The sequence below is a fragment of the Phoca vitulina genome, unplaced genomic scaffold (assembly GCF_004348235.1).
Source record: "Phoca vitulina isolate PV1807 unplaced genomic scaffold, GSC_HSeal_1.0 scaffold2, whole genome shotgun sequence".
Lineage (NCBI taxonomy): Eukaryota > Metazoa > Chordata > Mammalia > Carnivora > Phocidae > Phoca > Phoca vitulina.
The window spans coordinates 45,926,129-45,948,257 of NW_022589705.1; the positions used below are offsets into that span (position 1 = coordinate 45,926,129).

At 34.3% G+C, this 22,129-nt stretch overlaps 1 protein-coding gene across 1 annotated transcript; it reads left to right on the forward strand.

Moving 5' to 3' along the window:
• The first annotated feature begins 1,911 nt into the window (after positions 1–1,911).
• On the forward strand, positions 1,912–21,221 carry DEPDC1 (DEP domain containing 1). Its single transcript, XM_032416449.1, has 12 exons — positions 1,912–2,072; positions 3,932–4,197; positions 7,369–7,525; positions 7,978–8,096; positions 8,505–8,635; positions 9,996–10,043; positions 13,456–13,596; positions 14,886–15,737; positions 16,182–16,354; positions 18,081–18,257; positions 19,573–19,758; positions 20,450–21,221. The coding sequence occupies exons 1-12, from the start codon at positions 2,025–2,027 to the stop codon at positions 20,588–20,590; spliced, it is 2,439 nt and encodes an 812-aa protein (XP_032272340.1). The 5' UTR covers positions 1,912–2,024; the 3' UTR covers positions 20,591–21,221.
• Positions 21,222–22,129: the final 908 nt, after the last annotated feature.

Consider the following 22,129-nt stretch of genomic DNA (forward strand, 5'->3'; position numbering starts at 1 on the left):
CCAAGGAATCAGCATTTTAACAGGTATCCCGTGATCCTAAGGAGGTGGATTTTTTTACCCACCTGAGAAATCCTGAGGTAGAGGAATGAAGAAAAAAAATAGTGAAGTGAGTCCCAAAAACCAGGTAATGAAAGAAATAAAATTACTTCCAAGAATCAAACTACAAAATCAATAAATAGTTACTAAGAGCAGAAATATACAAAGTTAACTAAAGAAACATAAACCACCAACATCTGACAAAACCCTAACTTTTAGATATTTTCTTATCTACAGAAACAGTCAACATGAAGGTGAATGATGCAAAGCAAGTCCACAGACACAATGAAAGCACCTAAAAAAAGAGTCCCAGAGGCTTTCTTAAGATGTGACACCTACATCTTGTTGCATGCCTTTTTAGGACTTCTCCAACCACTCTCTTATGGAAAGTTTGGATTTACTTTTCCTGCTACCCTCTAAAAAATGTCAGATGATACTTTGTAATTTTAAATTAATTTTGTGCCATTAATAGTATCCTCTGTCAGGTTATGTCTTAGAAACTTAGGTAATATTAAGCTGTATCAAAGGCTGTAATGAGATAATTTTCAACTAAGGAGCTAGGCAAAAATGCAAAATGAATTTGGCTTCACATTCTCATCCCCATGTCATTCTGAAGGGAAAAAGGAGGCAAAAGAAAGGACAATATGTCATAAAGCCAGATAAACAATAGTTAACATTATTTTATAACATCTATCATTCTACTTTTCCTTAACACAAATGCAAAATTTAGATGATTGTTCCCGTTGACCAAGTGGTTTTTGAAAATTCCCATCCACTGGTCCTGTTCAGAAAACAGATGTATCTCCATCTAAATTATCTTAAATTCAGTAGCTAAAATAAACTGCAGACCATTATACTACTCTTCCTTAGAACACTTTCCCTTACCTCGACTGTTTGCTAAGTCCTATCCTTTTAAATTAGTGTTTAATTTCCGAATTAATTATTCTACAGCTTCAAATCACTCAAGCAACCTCTCAGTATGCTGTAGTAAGGCTTTCCTAGTATCAGTTTCAGACTGGTGATAGAGATTTTATTAAGAGTATGAAGTCTAACCTCTGCCAAGGAGATGTGCGACTGTGGGCAAGTCTCTTCAACGTTCAGAACTTAGTTTATGTCATTTGCAAAATGACATTTTTTAAGTGTATAATCATGATTTAAACATAACCAGGATTCTTATAAAGACGGTAGATTTTCTTTAGGGGAGCAAATTTGGCAAGTTTTACATAACCTTTCCCAAGCCCTTCATTGTGCGTACTTACTGGAAATCTACTTATGCTCCATTTTACCACGGAATTAAAGGGGAAAGGGGATACCCTACATTTTTCCACTGGGCAGAACGGGATCACGGCCCCTGCTAAGATGTACCAGGATGACAGCACTGCGACATACACCCAGGAAGCTTTATAAAAGCGAAACCAAGGTGTTTGTCAGGTGAAAGCTACGCCCCTGAGATGCTTTGTTTTACATGCCAACCACTGCTGGAGATCCTGTAGGGCCAGGCAAAAAAGGCTTGGGGTTTGTTTTTCTTTTTCTTTTCAAATTTCAAATTCCCTTAAGCCAAAACCTGGACTCCAAACCATCCAGTCTGTGGCTAAACTGCCTCACCGGTTCTGAGTGTGGAAACACGACTCCGCCTCGCCTGTGACCGCAAGAGGGAGGAGAAGCAGCTCCAGGACAGCCGGGTGAGGCTCAGAGCCCGTCCCACGGGCCCGGCCCCCGCGCTGACTAGACGGTGCCAGCCATCCGCGGCTCGCGCCCCAGCCCTAAGAGGCAACGCGGCGCAAACCAACTGCGGCCGGGTCCTGGCGGCGCGCCACGTGACTCGGAGGCGCGGCCAATCAGCGCAGCCCTCTGCGCTATTCAAATTGGCGGCGCGGCCGACGGTTGTGCCTTGCCTCGCCGCCGTCGGGGCCACCGAGCCCCGGGGTCGCCTAACGCCGCCATGCACTGCGAGAGCCGCTGACAGACCTCCGGGCCCGCCGGGCGGAATGGAGAGTCGGAGTGTGCCTCCCGGGCCTTATCGGGCCACCAAACTGGTAAGACAGCGCGGAACGACTAGACGGGCCGGCCGCCGCGATGGCCGCCACCACCTTTACGTGAGAACGTTCGTAGTTTCGTCTTGGGCGGACAGAGGGGTCCCAGAGCCCCTTGCCTTGGTTCGCTGAAAAGGAGAGTGGGGGCAATTACCAGGCATTGGGAAACCCTTGCGCGACACGCCTCTCCCCCTTCTTTGTGGGTCTGGGCTGTGTCTGTGAGCCGTAAGTCCAAAGGGTCGCGTCCCCGGGACTGCGCATCATACTCCAGCCTTTTTAAGCGACTCCTGTGCCTGCAGTTGTCGGCGTGCCCTGGAAAGTCATAGAATATTCCGATTTTAGCCGCTCCCCACGTCTGATTTTCTACCCCCATCAGGATTCAAGAAGAATTTAGAAAGAGTTCCGTTACTCTGTAGTGTCAGAGTGGGGGCAGCCCGAATGTGACAGCTTTGTTTTGCTGGGCCTGGAGAATTTACTGCAGGATCTACCGATTGAAATAGCGCTAGGTAACAGCTGCCCGTTTCAAAACTAAACCCAGAATAGTTAAGATACCCAACGGGAACCACTGTTGGTAGTCACTGGATTTGTGCATTTAGATTCTCAATCCAGTGGAGTACAGTGCCGCTGGGTACGTGGAATTAGGAGAGTGACTTAACTTCCCTGAGCCCCAGTTCCCACCTTGGTAAAGTCGGGCTAATAATGCACACACCCACCTTAAAGGATATCCCAAGAGGATACTGTATGTGAAAGTCTGCTATCCTATGGATAAGTTACAGCTCAATATGCTTCTTGAATAAATAAATGTATGAAATGGGGAGGTGTGGTGGGAAGAAAAGAATAGTTATTGTGTTTTCAACTCTTAAATTTTGGTTGTGGGTGTCGGGGCTGCATTGATTATATAAGTGATAACATAGCTAGCAGTGGCATCGTTGGGGTTACAAATCAGATTTCTTGGCCTCTAATATAGAATTTTTCAATTAAAGAGTGATGTGTGTATTTCACACCACCACCACCACCACCTTGGTGCTCCAGTGTTATAGCTGCCACAAACCTGAAAGTTTGGGTTATTTGAGGACAATTTGGAAAATATGTGTATTTTTTAAAACGTAGGTACATCAGTGTTATTCAATATGCAATGGACTTAAAGCTTAGTTAATTTACCCTTCTGTTCTATGTTTGCTATTGGAATCTTCACATAAGAAATACTATAGTAAATGCGTAAGGTATTTCAACATTAAAGATATTTTACCAGTAAAACTACTGCCTGCCGTGAATTTTGTTTGGCCAGCATAGTAGTTATGAATGCAGGTTCTAGAGTCAATCAAACCTGGGTCTGAATGCCTGGATTCATCACTTAGCTGTGTGACCTTGGTCCAATTATTAAATCTCTCTGTGCTTCATATTTCTTATATGAAAATGGAATAGTAATAGTACCTAGTCATAGAACTGTGAGAATGAAAGTGAAGTAATGAATGTAAAGCAGTGTCTGACACAAATGCTACTAACATTTTACTAATACTAGTTGAGGTTAAAAAAAAAAAGGAATGTTTTCTCTATTGAAGACTAAGCCAGATTCATTGCAGTTCTTCATTATTTGTAGGTTTCCTAAATAAGTCAACCAGACCATGAAGTGCTTTTAGTCAAAAACTATTACAAAGAAATATTATTACAATACTAGAATAAAGAGAAATCAGTATAAGATATAAAATTTTCTGTAGTAAATAAAATGAATGATTTTGTCATGAAAGTTTATAATGTAATCAGATGTGAATAAAATAATTTTCTTTGTCTAATTTGTTTCAAATCAGTAAGATATTTAATTTTTGTTGTTTAATATTTTAAAAAATATTTTCTTTCTGCAGTGGAATGAAATTACCACATCTTTTCGAGCAGGAATGCCTCTAAGAAAACACAGGCAACACTTTAAAAAATATGGCAGTTGTTTTACAGCAGAAGAAGCAGTGGATTGGCTTTATGACCTATTAAGAAATAATAACAATTTTGGTCCTGAAGTTACAAGGCAACAGACTCTCCAACTGCTGAGAAAATTTCTTAAGAATCATGTAATTGAAGATATCAAAGGCAGATGGGGATCAGAAAACCTTGATGACAACAGTCAGCTATTCAGGTACTGAACAGATAAATAACTGCAAAACTGAATTACTTAACAATAAAGTTTAACTCCACTTCTATAATACTTTTACTAAAATTGCAGCTTCTTCAGAAGAAATGTTTTCTTTATAAAACTTACTGCTCTTAGTACAATTAAAAGCACTTAGAAGTTAAAGTTAATTGCTGTACAATTAAAACTTTTAAAATGGAGACGAACCATGAGAGACTATCCACTCTGAGAAACTGAGGGTTCTAGAGGGGAGGCGGGTTGGGGAGATGGGTTAGCCTGGTGATGGGTATTAAAGAGGACACGTACTGAATGGAGCACTGGGTGTTATACACAAACAATGAATCATGGAACACTACATCAAAAATTAATTAATTAAAAAAAACTTTTAAAATGTTAAGTAGTATATATAATAACATAGAGTGAGATATTATCACTTTTTCATATTCTGAAAGCTGTAACATTTCAAGAACAGATCATTATTAACCTTTAGTTTCATAGATTGAGGAATTATAAGACAAATCCTCACAGGTCCTTGCCCTCAACTAACATATAATCTTATATAATCTAAGAATAAATGTGATAAAATAAATAATAGCAAACTTTATATAATAAATAACAGAAGAAATATACCATAAGTTAAAAAGAATATTTATTAAGGATTTACCATGTATCAGAAGCCCTGCTTTATGATTTATATGTTTTCTTATTTAATCCCTGGATTAGTTAAGCAGGATAGGTATTAGCTCCTTTTTACAGATGAGGAAGCTGAGACCATGCTTCATTTAATCTTGTTACATATGTCTGAAATATGTTCTCCTACCTTGAAACGCTGTGGACGTTTGTCAGATTAGTAAATACATTTGTTCTCCTGTCAGTTGCATTTCAGCTTTCTCTGGAGCCTTTCTGACTCCCTCAGGCCAGCACAATTGCTTTTTCTCTCATGCACACAGGGTTCTGTTTCATATATCATTAAACTAGGTCTTTGGATTCTAATACCCATGCTTTTTTTCTCTACAAAATTAGTACTTTTCAAATGAAATGTCTTATAAGTTAATTCTTGCCTCTGTATCAAAGATGATTTATGTTGTACAAGTCAATTGCAATAACAAGCATATGAATAGTTCATTTTGTAGAACACCTACCAATCCTTCCTCTCCTAACTACAGCTTAGTCACCTTTGTGAGCTCCTTTGCTGTTATTCATCCTTTAGCTGTTACTGATTCTTAAGGTCCTAGACTTATCTTTACTTCACCTCTCTCCCTGGGCAATCTATTACCATGTCTTCATCTACTTTCCTTTTAACTTTCAAACTTCCAACCCAAATATACCTCCTGAGCTTTAGACCCATTTTTTGCCCATTAGGCATTTCAGATATAACATAAAGAAAAATCAGTATCATGTCTTAACCTAAATTTTGTCTTCTTATATCTATACCTAGATGAATGGCACTGTTTTCTCCTTTAGTTGCTTTAATTCTTTTCCTTTCTTCTCCCCTTTAAATATGATTTAATTAACAAACCATGTCTGTTATACTGCTTCAGTAGTTCTCTATCTGTTCACTTCTCTCTCCACCCTGATAGTTCTTTTTGTTAGACCATTTTTCTCTCTTACCCGGAATTCTGTGTAATTCTTCAACTAGTCTCTCTGCCTCTAGTCTTTTATAATGGTAACAAAATTATAAAGTACTTAAAAATAAACTTTACCAGAAATGTGTAAAACCTTACTGGAGAAAATTATAAAATTGTATTGAAGGTAATAAGTGGAGAAGGATATCCTGTTGATGAATCAAAAGACTTAATATCATAAAAAAGTCACTTTTCACAAAATTGATATATAAATTCAGGTCATTTTCATTCAAAATCCCATATAATTTTTTTATAAAATGTGACAAGCAGATTCTAAAGTTCATTTAGTAATATAAAAGTTCAAGACAATTTTGAAGTGAACAAGGAAGGGAGAATTGCCCTATATGATAGCTGGGCTTAAAGTAAATTAAAACAATTAAGTACTGAAAAAGCAAACCCATACATACAGTTGATTCTTGAATAATGCAGGGGTTAGAGGCACTGACTCCTTGCATGGTTGAAAATCCACATACAACTTTTGACCCCAAAACCTTTACTAATAGCCTACTGTTGACCAGAAGCTTTATCAACAACATACATAATCAATTAATACATGTTTTGTATGTTACATGTATTATAAACTGTATTCTTAAATAAAGTAAGCTAGAGGAAAAAAGTTAAGAAAATCAGAAGGAAGAGAACACTTTTATAATACTGTATTGCATTTATAAAAAAATTGTGTGTAAGTGTTCAAACCCATCCTCAGGGTCAACTGTATATGGGAACTTGGTATAAGTTATACATGGATTAAATACCTAAATATGAAAATAAAACACTTATGAAGGAATATAAAATATATTTTTAGGACTGTGGAATATAATAGAACTTCTGAGGTCACAAAAAACTTATGCATATATTTAATGTGTAAGATACCATAGAATGTAAAAACACCAAACCATATATATTGTTTATGAATATTTATTAAAAGTATAAAATCATGAACAAGAAGGAAATATACTAACTGCAAGTTAATGGCTCCCCTCAGAAAGAGAGAAAGAAATAGAATAAGCAAAGAATTTCTTTGATTTAACAAAAAAATAATAATGAAGTCTTTAGTAAAATGTTAACAATTGCATTAGTTGATGATTACATACATGGATGTTGTCTATATTTCTGTACTTTTTTGTATCTTTGAAATATTTTTTATTTCACTGGAGGGGGGAAAAAGCCTTATAATCAAAAGGAGTAACAGAGACCAAGGTCTGGAAATTAGAACAAGCACAATGGACAAAGTCAGAAAATATATATAAATTAGATCGCTTGTCAAAGAAATTTAGAAAATGGAACCATTTTCTTCTTCAACAGAATTGATCCCAATAATAACTGAATTATCCAGATAATAAAGTTAAAATACGTACAGTATACTAAGGAAAGTAGGAAACTATTAAAATATTTTTTAAAGGTTTAATGGGAAAATCTATTTATGTAGAATCTGCATTCCTTGGTAATATAAATAAATTCAGTTCTTTTGTGATTTTTATTTTAGATAAACAGGCATTAAAAATTTGTTTCTGATCTTACATTACTTAATTGCATATTATTCTTAAACCAGATTTCCTGCAAATTCTCCGCTTAAAAGTCTTCCACGAAGGCATCCAGAACTGAGAAAAAACAGCATAGAAAACTTTTCCAAAGATAAAGATAGCATTTTTAAATTACGAAATTTATCTCGTAGAACTCCTAAAAAACTTGGATTACATTTCTCTCAGGTAAAACATCCCTTTTACTAATTACTAGTTTAAATGTAATTACCATGTACTTAATTATAAAATCATTAAAAGTATGTAAGTCTTTAATATTTGAAGCCAATACTGAAGTCTCTTAACCTACATTGTGTTCCAAAAATATGTGTGTAAATTGTCTTACAGTAGAACATAGAACCCATGGGAACAATAATTAAAATGGTAGTGAGACATACTTGAAATAGTATTTGTATAATTTAAGCCTGTTTTGTTTTAAATTGATTTGAGGGTGGTAGGGGCAGCTACAAAAGCAAAAAGCTCTTTTACCGTATGTTAACATTATTTCTTTAAGTGATACTTACCTTATAGCATCACTGTAGACTGTTTACCAATAAAATTGCAAAATATTAGGAATTGTGCCAGTTCAGTATTTCCTTAATTTGAGCATAATATATTAAACCAAAGTAATTTTTTTCCAGGAAAATACAGAGAAAATGAACCATGAAATGATCAATGAAGATCAAGAAAACTCAGTTGATAATAGAGAAATAAGCCAGGAAGATGTTGAAGAAGTTTGGAGATATGTTATTCTGATCTAGTAAGCTAAAACTAAGCTCTAACCAAGTTCCAGAGGTGTTTAGAATGTTAATTTGACATTTTTATCAAGATAATACAAATGCAAAAAATCTTAGAATTTAACTTATATGTGTTTCTTAATAAATTCTCTTGTTATAGTTCTAGTACAGTAGAAATAGAATGTTTTCAGTATGATTTATTTTTCTTTGAATCAAAGTTATACCTATAGTTTGGAGTCTTATATTGGAATCTTTCAAGGTTACTAAGATAAATACATTTGAAAGTGGATACTAAGTATAAATCTTATAAGTTTGGTTTAAGAAAAGAAATATTCTGATGGCGTTGTTTGCCATTAATACTCTTTCATATTTATATCCTATTCCACTTATTTTATAGAGAAAAAGAAGTTTGTATTCTTTCTTCTGTTTAGCCTGCAAACCATTTTAGGTGTGCCATCCCTAGAAGAACTCATAAATCCAAAGCAAGTAGTTCCTCAATACGTAATGTACAACATGACCAATACAAGTAAACATGGAATAGTTATACTACAAGACAAATCAGGTTGGTATCAGTAAAAGAAGTTGGAATCTTTTAAACTTGCTAACATAGGTTACAGCTATAGTGGGGGTGCAGAGAGACTAAAAATATAGAAAGTAGAATATTTTAATTGAGAGAGCATCAAGGGGAAATTATTATTTTATCATAGGTGCTTTAGTAATCATTTTAAGTGAATATTATTCATACTATTATTTTAGCCCCTAAGTGGTATTTATGCATATAACTACATTTTACTGAGGGCCTACAATGTACCAGGCATTATGCTAAAGATTTAGTAATGAACAAGAGGGAAATGGCCCATGACTTCCTGGAGCTTATGTGAGTAGTTACATATAAATTTACACAGGTTTAGACATATACGCAAAACTGAGGTAACACACAATAAAATAAGCCCAAACTCTCAAAGCCGATATTTTGAAGATTACTGGCTTTGTATTATATATATTGATATAATGTATTGATTTTAGATCTCAGATGGAAAAATTAGGGATATAATTCAAGCCAGATGCATTACAAAACTTAACATTTCAAGAAATGTATCAATAAATCTCAAAGTGTTGACTCATTTTTTATAATCAATTGCTGCCTGGAGAATTAACTGGCATGCATTACTTGAGTTTCTTTCTGTTGGCAAGAACTTTAAGGTTTAAACTGTAGGAACAAAAAGCAAAAACTTAAGAGTCATGTTGCATATGCATATGGCTTTGGTCCAGTGCCACCTTTCATTACCTAAAATCACATACTTAATAGTATATTATCTTATTCAAGCTTTCTGTTCTTTATAACCATAAACTTTTCAAATCAAGTGTATGTATGGTTTTTGATGGGTGTCAAAAAACTACTAGATTTTATGCAGCATATTTCAGTTAGTGGCAAATGAAAGATTTTAAGGAAGCCTCACTGTGAAAGGACCCTAATATTCAAATATAGCTCATTTCAATCATAGATCTCACTCAAATCAGTAATATTCTAATAGCATAGCTATAATTAGAACGGAAATGAGGATAAAGAAAACATGGTAGTAGTGGACAAGGATGAACATTAATTTATTTTTAACCCCCACCAAAATAATTTATCCTCAATTTTGGGATAACTAATTGGTTATGTATCATGGAAAGAATCAAACTCAAGATCTCTGTTAAGTTTTAACCTTGTCTTTTAAAATATTATTTTGGCTTTATGTCTTGTTAAACATATAATAATTTTTAATCCTGGTAATATACATGTATATACATACATGCATATATATATACACATGCATATATGTGTGTGCATATAATTATATATATAGTAAGTGTAAAATTTTAATATACTATCATAAAAGTTGTGTGATTTTCTAAACTGTAAATATTTTTTTGTATAGATGACCTTCCTCATTGGGTATTATCTGCCATGAAGTGTCTAGCAAATTGTAAGTTAAACAAGCAAAATATGTATGTATATATATGTTTCATATTCATAGCATTTAACAAGAACTAAGGAGATTTTTAAAATAATTCTTAGAGGTCCTGATAAAGTATGCCAGTTTCTCTTGATGTTTAAATGACAATCTAGTAGAACTGATTACATTTCCTTGCATGCGGAATAGAGTCCTTAACTTTTTCTATGCAGATGATGATTTTATAATTCAATCTCATCATTTATGGTTCAGTTTTCATAAATCATAAAATCATAGGCTAGTGGATCTTACAGAATTTTTAGGTATAACCTACATCAGTTGTCTTAGTGAGGCCTCTAGAATTCAAATAGCAACCTGTAAGTAACATAGCTCTTACAAGCTGGAAAGATTCAATCAGAAATAAAGTCGCATAAAATCTACTTTAGTCCCCTTGCCATTATACAAGGCTTCAACACTGAGGTGCTTCATGACATGCTTGTACTCCATCAGATATATTAATGGGACTTTTATATTTATGGGGAAAAAAATCTGTCACTAATCAGCAAACCATTTTTTTAGCATCTTGTTCATCAAGCTTTTTCCATAATGATCAGTAATAATTGATTTTTATAATTTGAGACCCTAGTTCAAGTATAAAGCCCTAATTGCTTTAAAAGTCAATTTTAAAAATATGCAGAAATATATGCTTCTAAATCATCAAAAGTGGGGTGCCTGGGTGGCTCAGTCTGCTAAGTGTCTGCCTTCAGCTCTGGTCATGATCCCAGGGTCCTGGGATCGAGCCCCACATCGGGCTCCCTGCTCAGTGGGGAGCCTGTTTCTCCCTCTGCTTGTGCTCTCTCTCTCTGTCAAATAAATAAAATCTTAAAAATAAATAATAAATAAATCATCAAAAGTTAAATTATATTTTGACAGTTTTGTTATAAAAGGATTTTTCTAGTTTTATGAAATGAGTATTTTATTAATAATGTTCAAGATAGGTATATATTCCCTGTTGTCCACTGGGTGTCAATATGACAAAATAACAGAATAAATAGCAATAAAGTAAATAATGTAAGTGATAGATTTTATTTATCAAATTGAGGTAAAGGTCTTAATCATAAGCTCGATTTTTCAGTTTCTCTTTCTACCTTCCCTCACCTAACTGCCCTTCTCTCTCATACCTTGGTTCATGGTTAGCAACTCCGATACTTAGACTTTCAGGATTTCTCTGACATCCCATGTTGAAGGATTTTTTTCTCTTCCCTTTCTTACCAGTCTATGTTATACCTAAATGGTACCAAATATGTAATTTACTAGATTCCAGTTTAACAATATATCTAGCCAGAGGTAGTATTTAGACTTGTAGTTATTATTTAATCCCCTATAGTAATCCTGTGACATACAGGAATCAGTGATTAATATATTATCCCCAGTTTTTTTCTAGAAGAGAAAATAAGGCTTTTGAAAGTCTACTGATAATACAAAGAGCTGTGCATTCAAACCTAGATTCTCTAACTATAAATTCTGTATTTTAATTCTAGTAGGTGTATTTTCTGTCTTAGAAAATTTTGTAATGATTATCAAAATTTTTTATTCTACATATTGAGAATATTTCTTATCCTCCTTAAGAAGATGTTTATTTTGCTCTATGTAAATCCATATTAGCCTTTAAGCTATTAAATGTGTGTGATTTGTTTTCTTTAATCCTTTTTTAGTGCATGAGCTCACATTTGTTATGATAATACCAAAGCTTGGAGACAGAGAAGTAAGAGAGATTATTTGGGTTTGGGAAGAGAAAGATTTTAACTTGAAAGAACAGTGGGGCATGTGGGTGGCTAAGCATCTGCCTTCTGCCTTGGGCTCAGGTCGTAATCCCAGGATTCCCGGATCGAGCCCTGCATCAGGCTCCCTGCCCAGCAGGGAGCGCTTCTCCCTCTGCCTGCTGCTCCTCCTGCTTGTGCTCTTTCTCTCTCTGTCAAATAATAAAATCTTAAAAAAAAAAAAAGAAAGAGAGAAACAGAGAGAGAAAGAGAAAGAAAGAGAGAGAGAAAGAAAGAGAAAGAGAAAAAGAGAGAAACAAAAAAAGAGTAAGGAAGAGAGAGAGAGAGAGAAAGAAAGAGAAAAAGAAATAGAAAGAAAGAAAGGAAGGAGAGAGAGAGAGAAAGGGAGGAAGGAAGAAAAGGAAAGGAAGGAAAGAAGAAAGAAAGAAAGGGAAGGGAAGGAAAAGGGAGGGAAAGGAAAGAAAGAAGAAAGAAAGGAAGGAAGGAAGAAAAAAGAAAAGAAAAGAAAAAAAGAATAGTGGGGCGCCTGGGTGGCTCAGTTGTTAAGCGTCTGCCTTCGGCTCAGATCATGGTCCCAGGGTCCTGGGATCGAGCCCCGCATTGGGCTCCATGCTCGGCGGAGAGTCTGCTTCTCCTTCTGCCCGGGCTTGTGTTCCCTCTCTTACTGTCTCTCTCTCTCTCTCTGTCAAATAAATAAATAAAATCTTTAAAAAAAAAAAAAAAGAAGAAGAAAGAAAGAAAGATAGAATAGTGACTCTCAAACCTGAGTGCATATTACAGTAACTAAGGAAACTAGCCAAAGATTCTGATTCGGTTGATTCATTAGGTGGTTTCATTCAGTTGATTCCACAGAGAAGATTCTTATAGTGAAGATTCCCAGATCAGCGTTTGGAAACTACTAAATTAGTGAGCCAGAAGCAAACATTTCTAAGTCAGTAATTCTTAGCTTCGCCTCCATAAATTCTGGTCTGTACAGAGGAACTTATATTTTTAATAGGCACATTGGATGATTCTGATTATGTAGTCCATGGAGCATACTTTAAATATTGTTAGACCTCAAGGTCCTGGGTCTAGCTCTCACACTGCTCTAAGTTCTAATTCTAGCTTTACCACCAATGTCTCCTTCATCTTAGGCAAGTTACTCTGAGCTTCACTTTTTTATTTCTGAGTAAAACAATAAGGAGCAGGAATGATTCTTTCAAGAACTTTAAGCTAATGAAATGGAAATATAAAGACATTATTTAAATTCATTAAGGGCATGCTTTGTGTTAGGTAAAATTTGTTCATGAAAATGTAAATTTACAAAAGATAATTTAGAAGGATTATTTGCATTATCTAAATATTCTTTGTTTTATAAAATGAATTGTAATAAAATCTCATTAAATAACAATACTTTAAAATATATTTCAAATTTTGCCTTATATACAATTTTCAGGTATATAAATATTAAAACAAAATGCTAGTAGTTGCTTGCATATTTCTAATGAAAACATAATGAGAAAGAATGAGATGTGCACAACTCTTTAAATTTTTGAATTGTGACAGAATTTGTTAAACTTAGCTCCTTCATGAAATACAGGTTTTATACTTTTTACAGGCATATTTAAAATTTTTATTTAAAATAAAATACATTTTGCCAATATTTTTTGCCTCCTGTTTCGTAGGGCCAAGAAATAATGATATGAGTAATCCAACTTATGTTGGATTTGAACGAGATGTATTCAGAACAATAGCAGATTATTTTCTAGATCTCCCTGAACCTCTGCTTACCTTTGAATATTATGAATTATTTGTAAGCATTTTGGGTATGTATGGACTTTTACTTACTATTTAAATTTATCTTATTAACCTTTTCAAGTCTCCCATAATTTAAAAGATCTAAAAGTGTAGGTAAATATGAAGGTGGCAAGCTATGAATTATTTTAAAATTTGGGAATACTCTGGTTCCTGTTATGTTGTTTTCCAATAATTCAAATATGTCATTCCAACACCAGTTCTCCACATCAATTGAGTGTCCTACAATTCATTTCTGACACTGACTACCCAAAGTTAGATTAGACCCCACAAGTTAGGGACAAAATCCTTCAGTCCTGATACTAACCATCCAGAGTTAATGCAAACTCCACAGATTAAGAGCTCAGCTCCACAAGACTGCCCTCCATTCAGGTACCACCTGTTAATGAGGTCCTCAGGCTTACTCACACTTCTGCCCAACTACCAGTTTGGGGGTTCCCACAACCTTCCTTGGGCTTAATAATTGATATAACTCACAGAACTCACAGTACCAGTTTTTATAAAGGATACAAGTCAGGAACAGCCATATGGAAGTATAAGTATACAGGGCAAGATATGAAAGTAAGGGCTGTGGAGAGCTTTCATACCCTCTCCAGGGATGCCATCTTCCCAGCCATGTCCATATGTTCACCGACCCATAAGCTCCCTTAGCCTTGTTACTTCAGAGTTTTAATTGAGATTTAATTATATAAGCATGATTGATTAAATCATTGGTTATTGGTGATTGCACTCAATCTTCAACCCACATCCTCCTCTCCTCCAGGGAGTTCTGAGGTAGGCTGAAAATTCCAAACTTCTAAGCAAGTCCAGCCCTAAGTCTCCTCATTAGCATAAACTCAGATGTACTCAAACAGGTGCATTATGAAAAACAAAAGACTCCTGTCACTCTGGAAATTCCAAGCATCTTAGGAACACTATATCAGGTACTAGAGACAAAGACCAAATATATAAGTTTTATTATACTATAGTTGTCTTATAATTAAGAGCTTTCTAATACTCGTAGACTGAAACCAGTTATTTTTTTAATGTATTTGACTCAATTATAATTTAATTAGACTGTTGAAGTAAATTTTAAAGTTATTGATATCACAAGTTGGAAAGCCTCTAGTCTTGCACTTTGTAACTGAATGTTGCATGTGTCCTATTTAAGTGGCTTCTGAATTAAGCAACTGCTATTTGTACTGTACTAACAATATATACTATAGTGATGCTTTTTTTTTTTAACTTTACTATTGTTTTTGTTTTATTTTTGCCCACTGTCACACAGTTGCATCTTAATTTTTGTTTCATTTCCTGGTAGTTGTTTGTGGCTACGTCACAGTTTCAGATAGACCCAGTGGGATACATAAAATCCAAGATGATCCACAGTCTTCAAAAATCCTTCGCTTAAACAATTTGAATTCCTTCAAATCAACTGAGTGTCTTCTTCTCAGTCTGCTTCATAAAGACAAAAACAAAGAAGAATCAGATACTACTAAGAGACCGCAGATAAGTGATCAAGGATTTCAAGAAAAATGTGCTAAGAAAATGGAGCTAGTTAATTTTAAAAATAGAAGAGCCAGTGCTAATGACATAATGGGAGGAAGTTGTCATAATTTAATAGGCTTAAGTAGTATGCATGTTCTATCCTCTAACATCAAACCAAGGTGCCATTCTTTAGAAGGAATTATAGACTTACCAGGGAGTTCAAGTAAGGAGGTCTTCAATGTCTTCCATCAATCTGTTCTGAATATAGAAGAACAAAATAATAAGCAGTTTTTAGAGTCTAAGACCAAACAGGAATCCCTAATGAATCTTCATTCAGAGGAAAGTAATCAAAAGCCACTCTGTGTTGGTTTTAAGAGAACCTCTACTTTGACTGTTCAAGACCAAGAGGAGTTATGTAATGGGAAATGCAAGTCAAAACAGCTTTGTAGATCTCAGAGTTTACTTTTAAGAAGTAGTACAAGAAGGAGTAGTTATATCAATATGCCAGTGGCTGAAATTATCATGAAACCAAATCTTGGACAAGGCAGCACAAGCGTGCAAACAGCTATGGAAAGTGAACTCGGAGAGTCTAGTACCACAATCAATAAGAGACTCTGCAAAAGTACAATAGAACTTTCAGAAAATTCTTTACCTCCAGCTTCTTCTGTGTTGACTGGCACACAAAGTAAGGCTGATGCTTTTGATGCATGTAATATTAACTTTTAGTGTTTACTAACTGTGTTTTTTTACCTGTCTTTTCTTCTCTGAAACTGCTTTATATTTTTCCTCCAAAAGGAAAGGTTTTTATTGTAAAAGACTTTGTCATGGCATAACCAAGATTTATTCTACTTAACTAAAACCCTTATTTCTTTTACCTCATTTTAACTTATTCTGAGTCACTTTATTTATCTGTAGTACATAAAGGATATTAATACTCATATAGATTATGAAGAAAGTAATGAGAATCTACCATGCTTTTGAGGAATGTGGAAATTTCTAGGGACAGTTAAAATGTATTTTAGTATTTATATAACAGTATTCTTTATGTAATTGTGTATGCTCATAGTTTGAAAGCAACTAGTGTCATTGATGATTTTTTTCGGGGGTGGGGTATAATTTTGCCTTCTAGGTTTGCTACAACCTCATTTAGAGAGGGTTGCCATCGATGCACTACAGTTATGTTGCTTGTTACTGCCCCCACCAAATCGTAGAAAGCTTCAACTTTTAATGCGCATGATTTCCCGAATGAGTCAAAATGTTGATATGCCCCAACTTCATGATGCAATGGCTACAAGATCACTGGTAAGTTGATTTCTGAAGGAAAGAATAAGCCTTGGTTCATAAATTAAAAAAAGAAAAGCAAATCATCCAAAAGTACTTACTTGAGTGATATTGTCGTCTCAAAACCTAGATTCTTGGGATAGAAAAGCTCTTAAAAGTATCTTTCCTAGTAGCAGAATGTTGCTACATTAATCCTTTGTGCCTAGTATGCTAAATTTTCATATCCTGATCTTTATCTTGTCTGAGCACTTTGCTTCTTCACTCCTAACAGATCATAGTGATTGACCTGGATTATCAGACCATATTCCATTACCTTGAGCCAATTCTGTTTGGTGGGGAAGAAAGAGGAGATATAGGCACAGTTAAAAGCATAAGGGCACTATAACTTTGTAAAGGAGAGAATTAATAGAAATATTGTGGTAGTGGGAAAGCTGTATTTGATGAAATACGTGAATTAGGATAGCATATCATTGTGGGCAAGAAATCGGGACAAACTACTGTGAAGCAGTAGTGGATGAGGGTGGAAGCATTTTATACAGATATTGATTGGAAATGAACTCTTAAAATAGTATCTGATCTCTCTCTCTCTCTCGCTCTCTTTTCAAGAGCTGCCATTTCCTCAGTGCAGCTTCAGATGATTTTCTTATAGCAAGGAATCTGGAACTGAGCTCTATTCTTCCACTCATTAAAGACAGTTCTTTAGCAATGATAGACCCAATCTAAAGAGGAAGAATTATTCTTGAATAATTGTGACACCATTAAAAGGCATAGAGAAGTTTGTAGAGGAATATACTTTGAAAGACATGAATCGAAAGGAAATAATTTCAGTTTTATACTTTTTGAGTTTGAGTTTATAGGACATCCAAGTGAAATTTATCCAGCAGACTATTAGAAACATGAGCCTGGTAAAGATTAGGGCAGAAGGCAGATTATTTGGAGAGAGGTAGTAGTTGGAGCTTTGAAAATAAATGAGCTACAAAGCTAGGAGAGAAGAATAAAAAGCTGAGGACTGTCTTGGAAGGAGAGAGGAAAACATGTCTGACATGTAGGAATAAAACCAAAAATATTTCAATTCAATAAATATGTTCCTCATCTATCATGTGCTAAATACTTAGAATTCTGATAACTAATTATTTTAGAATGAGGCGTGTGTTTGTGTGTCTTACACTTAGTGGGTAATATGGATATGAATGCAAGTAAATGAGTTTTGAAACACAAAATTTAACCCAGGATTTGACAACTCCTTATGATGGAATTGAAAAATGTATGTATGAATTGTCTTTAAAGACTGACAGAATAAGGGTTAAAAGCTATTTTCCAGAATTCCAAAAGCTAAATGGTACCAGCCTCATAACCACTAATGTTTACATGTTATGTATTCTCCTAGTTTGTGTTTTATGGGGTTAATTTAATATAATAAGTCATTGTTCTTTGACATTCTTTAAGTGACATATCTATATGATACTAATGGAACCCATGGTACTTACCAATAAAATTGTGACAAAATTAAAGAAAAAGCTAAGCCCTTTATAATCCTTTGGAATTACATTAAGGAAATACTTAACAAGTACTTTAAAAAGAATAACATATTCTTACCTTTCTAATGTAATTAATTGTCCTCATTTTTAAGCTGAAGTCTGCTTATCACTTTATCTCAGTACTTCAGCATGATACCCAGAAATTACTGATACTCTTATTTATATAAAACCTTAGGGTTTTAAATTCACATCTTTTAATATGCTTCTAGATGATAAACACTTTTTCTCGGTGTGTGCTATGCTGTGCTGAAGAAGTGGATCTTGATGAGCTTCTTGCTGCAAGATTAGTTTCTTTCTTAATGGATCATCACCAGGAAATTCTTCAAGTACCCTCTTACTTACAGACTGCAGTGGATAAACATCTTGACTACTTAAAAAAGGGCTATGTATGTATTGTAAATCTTAAAATTCTCTGCATTAGTCAGTTCCAAGTGGCAAATTCATCTCAAACTAGCCTAATTAAAAAGGAAGACTTTATTAGCACACATGAATAACCTCTAAAAGTCGGGAATATAGACAGAATCTGGGGACTCAAATAGCAATAAAACTGTTTCCATCTCTTATTTCCATTTTGGTCCTATATTTAACAAATGGCTCCTTCACATGATAGGGGGCACATGGCTGATTAAAGTTCTTAAGGCACAGACTTGCATTTTTAATCCAAAGGAAAAAAGAACTACCCCTTTACCTACCAATTTAAAAGTTCTTCACATGGACTCTGGCTCAGTCTAGGCTAAATACACATCCTTTAGGTGGTTGAGGGTGAGTGCATTAGAGACAGGGCCATACTCTGGCTCTACATAGATTAGAGGAGAATCTGCTCTTCAAAAAAAGTGAGGACAGGGGCACCTGGGTGGCTCAGTCAGTTAAGTATCCGCCTCTTGATTTCAGCTCAGGTCATGATCTCAGGGTCGTGAGATCGAGCCCCACATCAGGCTCCACACTTAGTGCAGAATCTGCTTGTCCCGTTCCCTCTGCTTCTCGCTCTCTCTTTCTCAAACAAATACATAAATAAAATCTTTAAGGGGGTTGGGGTGAGGATAGTGGAGCTGGAATGGGAAGCGACTATTACAAGAAGGAGAGCAGGAATACTGAGTAACCAAAAACAAGATGTCTTATTTTCAATCTTTGGCTGCCCAGCACATATATTTCACATATATGTTTCTTCCCATATATATCATTCTAATATTGCCCTGGCTTATCATAATTATCCTTACAATTTCCTTCTTTTGTCAGCAGATGATATAGTATCTGCTCATGCTTCTACACCTCAAAAACAGTAGATGAATACTATGTCAGAACATTAATGTTTTAAAATGAATTAAAACATCACTTTGATTTTTTATTGTTTTGTAGTTAAAAGAATAAAATACATGGTTAATGGCAATATGATGATGGATGACTTTAATACTTATTCTGTGCTAAGCACTTTATATACATTATCTCATGTAATCCCCATTTTACAGATGAAGAAACAGACCAAGAGTAGTACAATAACTTGCTGAAGGCTACAAAGCTAGTAGATTGTGGGTCTGGGATTTAGATTCTGGGATTTATCACTAGTGTACTGCATAATACAGTTTTCTGAAAGTATTGAATGTTTGATGGGAAATTAATACTAAATCCCATCAAAAGAACCCTTATCAAATAGGAACATGAACGGAAGTAATGACTTGTACTATATCATTTTGTTCACAACAGATTAAAAATCCTGGAGATGGACTGATTATTCCTTTGCCAACGTATTCATACTGCAAGCAGATTAGTGCTCGGGAGTTTGATGAACAAAAAGTGTCTACCTCACAAGCTGCAATTGCAGAACTTTTAGAGAATATTATTAAAAACAAGAGTTTGCCTCTAAAGGAGAAAAGGAAAAAACTAAAACAGGTAAGAGAATGAACAAGTTCTCAATCATGTAATATTTTTCAATATGCTGTTGCTGATTGTTATTTAATAACATTTAGAATCTAATTTCTCATTTTAATATTTTGGATTTTAGATACTATATATATATAGGCTATTTATATAGCCTACATGCTTGGCTTTACTCTTTATCCTGAAATTTAAATAATAATAATAATAATAAAAGATACTCTTCTTTTACTTCTTATAATTATAGTTTAGATTAGCCTGGGAAAACAATTAAAATATTTTGATTATAATACATAACTTTTAGTGACTCATTATTACCATTTAGAATTTTTATCTCCATCAAAATCCAGTAGCAACATGATTCTGGCAAGTTTAATTCCAGGTCTGAGATACTCAAATATGAAATATTTGATCATTATGACCTTCATAGCTGTTACAAATGGAAAGGAAGAAGATCTGGAATTTAGGAGGAGAATACATCAGAAGAGAATCCTAGAATATTAATGCTAACTTGGATCTAAGAAATCTTACATTATACCTTTCATATATGAGAAAGCAAAGGAAAAGGCAAGGATAAATTGAAAGTATACTCACTTCTGAAATACATGTTTGAGAAAGGCCCTGAATTCTTATAAAATGTTGAACACTGGCTTCAGCTAGGATAATAAATGTAAAATACCCTCTAATTTCTCACCTCGTTTTTAAGTTTCAGAAGGAATATCCTTTGATATATCAGAAAAGATTCCCAACCACGGAGAGCGAAGCAGTACTTTTTGGTGACAAACCTACAATCAAACAACCAATGCTAATTTTAAAAAAACCAAAGTTTCGTAGTCTAAGATACTAACTGAATTAAAAATTACAATGTAATACTTGTGGAACTTTGGTAAATGAAGCCATATCTAAGAATCTAGCTTCTAAAAAAGAAGTCTATTTATTAATAAGGTTTTTCTAAATAAAACACGTATGTAAAGAGGTACCAAAGTAATTTTTTATCAGTGTAAGACTGCTAAGAAACTAATAGGTTTCAACTGAGAGCAAATAACAAAAGTGGTACCAGATACTTTAACCAGTAACAATCTTTTTTTTTTTTAATACAACACCTGTAAAAGCTATTATGGTGTGTACTAAAATTTTACTTACTTGAATTTTGAAAACTGACATGTTTATCAAGATTAAGCTGTAATTCGGTTTTTAAAAGAAATTAACTTTATCTGTACATGTGCTTATGAATATTAGCTAAAGTACTAGTTGTTTAGGGGTACCCTTGTTTCTAAGTATAAGAATGTGAAGAATATTGAAAAACTCAGTGAATTCTCTATGCTAAATGTTGCACTCTTTTGTATATTCTTTTTCTACTTTTAATCTATTTATATATGTATGTGTTTTTTAAATATGCACATGTAAGTCTTCAGTTTGCTTTAAACATTTATCTCAACTGCTTCAATCATTCAATTTTTCAATAAATATTTTTTGCATTCTTATGTTCATGTATCTACTAGAAGATAGTGGTGTAAAAGAAGTATATGGCAATCATGTGTTCATTCAAAATATTTATTTAGCAACTACTATGTGCCTTTTATTATTCCAGATATGAAGAGACAATGATGAATAAAATAGAAAATCTCTTCCTTTATTTATTTTGTAGTCAAGGGAGATACACCTATCAGATACTTAAAATAACAATATATCCCCTGAAATCAAGTCATGGCATGGCCTTCAGCTGAAGACTGACCTCCTTAGTTATGTTAACAGTTCTCTAAGCTAGTGTTTTTCAAACTGTTGCATATTAGAATCACCAAAAGTTTTAAAACAATACATGCTCAGGCCCTACCTTATATCAGTAGGCATCAGTATTTTTCAAACTCTTGAGGCAATTCCAATATTCAGCCAACTTTAAAAATCAGTCCCTAAACACTTTTTATAAGCATTTAAGTAAATGCCAAGCTGGTGGCACACTGGCTTTATTATTTCATTGGAAGAAAATGCAAATTATAAATGCTTCTTAATACAAGGTTATTCATATTTCTGCTTTACTAAGTACAAACTTGAAGCAGTTTTTCTTCCATATTTTGCTCCAAGATTGATTAATATCCATTCTCTATGTGTAAAGATATATATGTGATATCTGAGATGTAATAGAAACTTCTTATTCAATAACTTGATTTCTCAATGTAATGTACTATAAAATGACAATGTTTCATTTCATTTGACATTACTATTTTTTATTAAAAACCTGGACAGAAAATGATAACTATACTTTTTGCCCTTAGCTGTAAAATCATAGGACTAAATTAGATCTTTTTCCAAGGTGTCTGTATGCTAAAACTTTTCCTCTTTAAAGATGTGTAATAGGGGCCCCTGGATGTCTCAGTCAGTTAAATAT